General features: G+C 40.5%; 1 protein-coding gene across 1 annotated transcript; it reads right to left on the bottom strand.

The window, feature by feature from the left end:
• Positions 1-483: 483 nt before the first annotated feature.
• Positions 484-6876, bottom strand: tmem9b (TMEM9 domain family, member B). The gene is made up of 5 exons (XM_083891026.1): positions 6751-6876; positions 4527-4618; positions 4323-4431; positions 4004-4141; positions 484-1628 (listed from the first exon to the last, which is right to left on the bottom strand). Exons 1-5 carry the CDS (start codon positions 6823-6825, stop codon positions 1473-1475), a joined length of 570 nt encoding a protein of 189 aa, XP_083747152.1. The 5' UTR covers positions 6826-6876; the 3' UTR covers positions 484-1472.
• Between the last annotated feature and the right edge of the window lie 793 nt (positions 6877-7669).

Below are 7669 nucleotides of genomic sequence, written 5' to 3'. Positions count from 1 at the left end.
GCCGTCTAACAGTGTGAATATAAAGCTGGATTTCATTTCTTTTATCAGACCCTGGTGTGAAAATGCAGTGCATTACAATGCAGTGGATACGTATATGTGCATATATTATAATTATTATATATCCTTTCAACATCGTTTGAGTTTAAAGTAATAAAAAAACATAAATCAAATATTCGACAGGGCAGAAATACTGGTTTGTGAGACTCTCGTCTGTGTGAGAACTCACTGTAGGTGTAGGTAGGTCTTATATATCATTACAGGAGTGAGTCATGTTGACCTTATATTAACCAGGACGCTGAAGCTCTTCAGACCGATGAGCACACGGCTGAAGTCCTGGTTTGGTTCGGTTTGGTTTCCTCGATCTTAACGTAAAACACAAATAAATGCACGTAAACGCGTGAATGACAAATATTACACAAATTTATTTCAAAGTCAAAGGTGTCACATGTATATCGTCGTTTAAAGAACACAAACCACGGTTCTTCGACACACTCGCTCGGCTCATTCTCACAAAAAAAAAATCATCGCTCCGATAAATCAGCGCAGCTTTTGTTACAAGGATTTTGACGTCAGTGTCTGACCGAGAACAGGGAAGTTACCAAATGAAAGACTACACACACATGAAAGAGGATCAATAGCACAGCTATAAGGTTTATGACGCGACATCAGCAGAGGAATTGCATCAGTCTCTGCAGCGATCAGATGTAACGTAATGTAATGCCTCAAAACGACGGATCTCACACCGGTTTATTAGACGCTAAATAGTAGGAATAAATGATTGAAAACATATTTATAAAAGACTTGTTGTTATAAAACATGCATTTCTCAGGGATCGATGTCTTAACAGTGGTTTTAGTTTTCTCCTGTGGTGAGAGAAGTAGTTCCACATTACATTAGTGTTTGGGTGGAAAATCCCCAGCAGCTACATGCTAACGTTTCACTGCTGCAGCCAGGATCAGTGGAAGCCCACCGACATCTGGAGGTTTGGTTTGTAAAACTGGACGTCATCTGACAGAAGGAGGAGGAGGAGGAGTGTTGTTGAGTGTTATAAAATATCAACTTGAAAGCCTTTTTGCCTTTTTATTATCGAATAATTCAGTGCGTTTCGCTGGCGACTTGGCACGTCTGCGAAATCAGACCACAGGCAGCGAGTCAATTCTGCTTCTGGAATGCAATTTAAGATTCTTCATTTAAGGTTGTGCACAAAAAAACCAGAAAAAAAAAAAACCTGTATTCAATGTAATCTCTTGTGTCGTCTGCAGATTAAAACAGTTTCCTGTTTTGGCTTTTGACATCTGCCAGACACGTCTTCACCACGTTCACCAGAGAAACATCACACTTGATGAGATACAAACCACAAATGAGAGAGAGACAAAAAAGAGAGAGGGGGGAGGGATATAAATTAAGGGCTCCGTCACAGTGATCCCCCCCCACCCCGAATCTTCATTATTGAGTCTTGCTCACAGGACAGTTTAACTGAGAACAACATGGCGGTCGAACACAGACTTCCGCTGCTCCTGGACCTGCCTCCTCCAGCGCTGCTGGGCGTGCTCCACTTTGTTCAGCATGTTGGGTCGAGAGTGCGAACGAGACAGCACATTGTGAGCGTTGGCGAACGGCTGCTGGTCCTGCGAACGCAGAGAAGGGCGAGAAATTAGACGGTTTGTCTGATATACCCAACAGCATCGACGTAAAGGTTTCATAGGGGATTTTCATTGATTCAGCCTTGTGTTTCTTTCACGCGATTTAAAGGGACAGTTCAGAATTTTGGACATAAAACCCTATTTCCCAACTCAGCCGGTGTGATGGAGACGTCTGGAGACGTTTTCAAGAAATTTCATTCAGTTCTTCTAGTTGCCGAGTTCGCTGGTGCTATGGCTATTAGCATGGCATTAGAAACATTAGAAACACTCACACCGACTCCACAGTGCACCCCAGGGCAAATCAATTGTAACGGCAGACTATCGACGTACATATCTGTGTTGATAGAATGTTTGAAATAAAACCAACCTTGCAATTTGAAGGGTTTATGTCTCAGCAGCAGCAGCAGCGCGTCATACTTCCTACTTAGGCTATGGCAGCGGCGGACTGATTCCGCTGCTGCTGAGAAAGTAGTCCCTCAAAAATTCATGCGATGCGAGGTTAGTTTTGTTTCAAATATTATTCTATCAACACAGATATGTACATCGATAGTCTGCCGTTACGATTGATTTGTCTCAGGTGCACTGTGGAGTCGGCCATGCCATGCTAATTTGTACCATTGACTGTACCATTGATTAAGCTAGCCATAGCACCAGCGAACTCGGCAAACTAGAAGAACTGAATGAAATTTCTTGAAAACGTCTCCAGACGTCTCCATCACACCGGCTGAGTTGGAAAATAGGTCTTGTGTCCAAAATTCCAAACTATCCCTTTAAAGTGCTCACATCTGCAGCAAAAACACATTATTATTCCATTCATTCTTCTTCTTCCTTATCAAAGCCTGACATCTTCCTCCAGGCCTTTCTGAGCTTTTGCTGCCGTCATTCACGTCTTTTCACTCTCATCCCTGAACTGTCCTGGTGAACGTGTTTGAGAAAGGTTTTCTTATATAAGGACAGGACCGATCACTGCCACAGAGAGAGCGACTAAACAGTTCAAACCCACCATTTCCTTTGTAATTAATGTAGCTGTGGTACATCCGGTTTCATCGGTTTGTCTCAAACGCTTTATCTCTTCCTGTTTGGGCCCCGAGTTACAGTACAGAACCGAGATGATGGTGCGCTCAATTTTCCTTAAAGTTTCCAGATTATCTGGATAGTGGGCATAATTCTGGTTTTGTGTCTTTTCACCGTCCGCTGGGAAACCGAGTTACAAAACGCAGCGTTTTTGCCAGAACGCTGCTGATTTCTGCATAATCATATTTTCATACAGGAAAAAAAAAAAGAAAGAAGAAGAAATATATGAGAAAGCTCTCATGTAACACTTCCTCTTGCCTGATCTGTGCCAGTGAAAACAGGGCGCACAGCGAGACAGCTGCACTTCACACTCTTCCCACAGGCAGAGCCTGTCAATGTTTTCCTTAATTTAATCAGATTTTACAGCTGTCACACATGTACCGCATGTATATGATTCCACTTGGTTGTTTTACGACATTTTTTTAAGCACAGGACTAGTGTTTTACTGTTGTTTTTCTTTTTGCAAGTGTCATTCAGGGTGATAATATACTTATTGGCACATCCTGAAATTCCTTCCACTGTATTTGTGTAAGCATATGGATGGGAATGGCACCTTTAAACCGTCTAAACTGTCTAAAACCTGTCTAACTACAGTGTCATAGTGATGAAGATCAAATGGCATAATCTAAAAGGTTGACTCAAAAAAACAAACCCAAGTTGCCTTTAAGGGGATCTGTGATACGTTTTCTTTCCACTTAAAACCACATATGAACCAATACCAGCGCTGCAGTTTAACGCTAATGTTGAATTCTTGAAGAATTTACAGTAAAATATTCAAATCTTTTGCCTGTGGCTACTGGATTCTGGAGTTTTTTTTGTACACAGTACACATCACTCCCTGTGTTTGGAGTCAACACAGTCTTACCACACAGAACTTGTTGAAACATGTGTTCATGTGGGATTACTTGCTGTTATACTACTTATTAAAGTGTAACAGAGTTAAACTTAATGTTACCGTAAAGCCGCCTAAGTAAACTGTAATTTGATAAGCTGATGTTTATTTAACAATATCAGAAGGATCTGAGATATTTATTTACATCGACTTGTTCAACAATCTGCTCAAACAGAGCAGTCTGAAAATCATTGCCCTAACCTTAACCCTAACCCTGTTGAATTTTAACCAGAATGAATAATCCCACCCTACATTCTGTGCAAAAGGAGATTATTTACACACATTTTGAACTTGTTGTGGCAACAAAGCGGCGTAACTTGTTCTCTGTGTAAAAGGGTGGGGCAGAGCAACAGACATGTTATACGCGATGTTATCAGGACACGAGAACACGTACCCCGACATTATCATCCTCGCTCTGGATGAGCTGAGAGTGTCCGAACAGACGCCTCTTCAAAATGGGCTCCAGGACGGTCAGGTAGACCATGTAGAGCAGCAGCAGCCCCAGAATGGAGAGGTACAATATGATGGTGAACTGAGGATGTACAGAGATAAGCGTTTATTACACCATTCATGTGACCCAATCGCACAAAAACAGCAAATTCAACGTCATATGTCGTCTAGGAATTTAATAAACAACCCTTATAGTGACGATATAAGTTAAATATGAGTATTGTGTAGCATTTCTCTATTTTACAATCATTTTAAACTCTCACCTTAATGGTTCCTGAGCTCCTCTCTTCATATTTACACTCACAGCGTAAACAGTACGCCTCCACATCATTCCCATCCACAGGCATAGGCTCCACGACATGGAGACAGTTACTGAAAAACAAGAAAAAATATAATCTCAACAAGCTCGTAGTGAGCAACACAATGAACAATCATTATTATTATTATTATTATTATTACAACAGTACCAGTCTTTGAGAGAAGCATTTTTGTTGTAGATGTGCCCGGCAGTGTTTCTGTACGGTGGACAGATGCATTTACAGCGGATGTCTTCAGAATTCTGCAAGAGAGGGATTGTTTAAGTGATACTACGACGTGATAATACTTCCTCCAACAGTCCAACGATATGCAAATTAGGTTAATTTTAATTTAACCAAACATAATAGTGTGTTTTCTTTAGTATCGCCTCAGACGATCTGCTTTACCACAATGACAGGATACATTTCTTGAGCTAATAGCCCATGAGTCATTTTTCCAGAATCATTGCATATCACATGTCAGTCTTCTTTGTCTTCCAATAACTTCTGGCAGACACAAAGAGGTGCAATGCTGCCCTCTAAAGTTTAAAGTTTCCAGGTACATAAACAACACAGATCAAAGTTGCCCTTCATCCTCATTCAGTCTGACACAAATCTACGTGGGACAGTGTAACCAGTGAACAACACAATGTGTTTAGGTTAACTGACACATTTAGCTGCTCCTCTAAATATTAAAATAAATGCAATCTGGCCAAGTAACAGCTTAGTTCACTGGGAAAACAAAAGTATACGCTGAGACAAAAGAACGTGCGTCAGCTGAAAAGTCTATTTTCAAACCCGGACTGCAAATAACAATGTGGGAAACTGGGCGGCCTCTCTGGGAGCTTCCTCTTAGTTAGTAGAACTGTTGTTTCAACTTACTGAAGTTTATTTTAAGTACAGCATTGTCACTGCTCATTGTCCCCGACTACAGACACACGCAGTGTACATGACCATGACAGAAAATTTAAAAAAGAAATCCAGTCAAAATGAGAGAACCATTCCAAAACTGATTAACACAAAACAACCACGGCCAACAGTCGATTTTGCAGCAAGAAGACCCAGGATCCTGGGTTCGAGCCCTGGTTGGAACAAACAGCCTTTCTGCAAGGAGTTTGCACGTTCTCTCCGTGTGTGCGTGGGTTTTCTCCGGGTTCTCCGGCTTCCTCCCGCAGTCCAAAAACATGCAGATTTGGGGATTAGGTGAATTGGTCACCCTTATAGAGCTGCAACTAACGATTATTTTCATAATCGATTCATTTGTCAATTATTTTCTCGATGAATCGTTTGGTCCATAAAATGTCAGAAACTGTTAAAAAAAAAATGGAAATGACGATGTTCTCAAATGTCTTTGTTTTTGTTCACAAACCAAAATGATTCAGTTTTAATGATTTCTTTGTTTACGTGGAGCAAAGAAACCAAGGAAATATTCACATTTAAGAAGCTAAAATAATCAGAAATCGCGTTTTAATCATGAAAAACGCTTCAAACCGATGAATCGATTATCAAAATAGTTGGCGATTAATTTAGTAATGGATTAATAATCGATTTATCGTTTCAGCTCTGCACCCTAAATAGCCGTAGGTGTGAGAATTTTATGTTCTTGGGATGGATTGGCGAACTGTCCAGGGTGTACCCCGCCTATCGCCCTATGTCAGCTAGGATAGGCACAGCACCCCCACGACCCTCCAGTGGAGGATAAAGTGGTAGATGATGAACGGATGTAATAAGCTATAATAAGGTTAAGTACAGTTGGGTATTGAGATACACAAGTTTTCTTAGCCCTAGCTCACTAAGTCACACTGTGATTCAAATCTCTTTTACAATTTGTCACCTGCAAATCTAACAACATAGAATGTGTCAAACTCTAACTCTGCACAGCATCATTTGTGGTTCTACTACAGAACAGAACATTTGTTTTAAGACAAAGCAGTCGTGCCTTTTGTCCTGTGATCGATCCAACCATGTCACCCTGTCCATGTTGTGTCACATGACTGCATCATTAAAACGTGTTGACTCATGATGTTGTACAGTGGATTAGCCTTTACACTGTGCACACATGAGCACGTTCATAACGTAATTAAAACACCAACAATAACAGCGTTATTTACAAAAGCGCACTGACAAATTCTGCTTCGTGGAATAAGATGAAACTTTACCGTTTTGATTTTAAAAGTCACGGTTAGCAACATTTGAAACGCTTTAGCTGGTAATGACAGCCCCCGAATAAACACTAGATGACGTTAAGCGTTATTTTTGCTAATACTACTGTTAGCTTTCGATATTTGAAAGGTAAACTGTGTGTGATGGAGTTTATTGAAAGAGAAGACATTTCCGTTTTACACCATTTTCTCTCGGTTTTATGCTAGCTAGCACAGCTAGCATGAGCCCTTACCTTCGCTGACACTTGCTGGCTTAGCAGCACAAAACAAGCCACAGAGAACATTTCGACGAGTAACACAGTCTTCATTGTCAGTCTGTCGCAATGTTCTTTTAAAGACTGAAGTAAAAACAAAACCAATTCCAGGAGTGTAACGTGTCAACCGTAACAAACAACGGCGTTAGCAATCCAGCTAACTAAACCATAGCCCTCCCGTTTCCTAGCAGGTGACTTCCAGTTTCCGGTGACGGCGCTCGGTTCTTTGCACAGGACCACGCACAGTGCGCGGTGACAAGCTAAAAACTTGACATATACCCCACTGACCTGTGTTTTAGTGCACTTTAAAGTCAGTCATTATACATTTAACGAGTAAACCTCTAAATATGTTGCAGGAACGCACAGCAGAAATCACGTGAACAGGGCCTCACCCCGCTTCGTTGCTGGGAGTCTGTAAGGAAAACGAACGCACTCGATGGTTCGAAGGACGTGATTGTAAACAGTTGGATAACTGCGGTCCGCGGACCAAATTTATGTACAGTTATTTCAGGTAAATAACTGGATTATTTGAAAGGAAGTAAAGAAATAAAGGTTGTTGGTATTTTTAAAGCATAAATGAAGTGTGTAGAAGTACTATAACAGAAAAAAATACAAATAAATCTGTTTAGAAAACTACACTATGTGTAAACCAGTGACAGCAAAATAACATTGCTGTTATTTCATGATGTTGATGTACAGTCTACACCTTAAATGTGACAGTAAAAATAGATTTAAGTCCCTCCAAAAAGAATAATACATGCAAGAGTTAAATAATTATCTAGCACAAATCATACAGCTAACATATTTTCAAAGTAAAAACCTTCAAAACAAAAGCTGACAAATCAAATCACAAAAACCAAACTCAAGACCCTCATTTCAATTTCAACAGGTCCAAAAT

The sequence above is a fragment of the Microchirus variegatus genome (assembly GCF_963457635.1).
Source record: "Microchirus variegatus genome assembly, chromosome: 6".
NCBI classification, from domain to species: domain Eukaryota; kingdom Metazoa; phylum Chordata; class Actinopteri; order Pleuronectiformes; family Soleidae; genus Microchirus; species Microchirus variegatus.
This window is presented reverse-complemented; position numbering and strand designations above follow the sequence as displayed.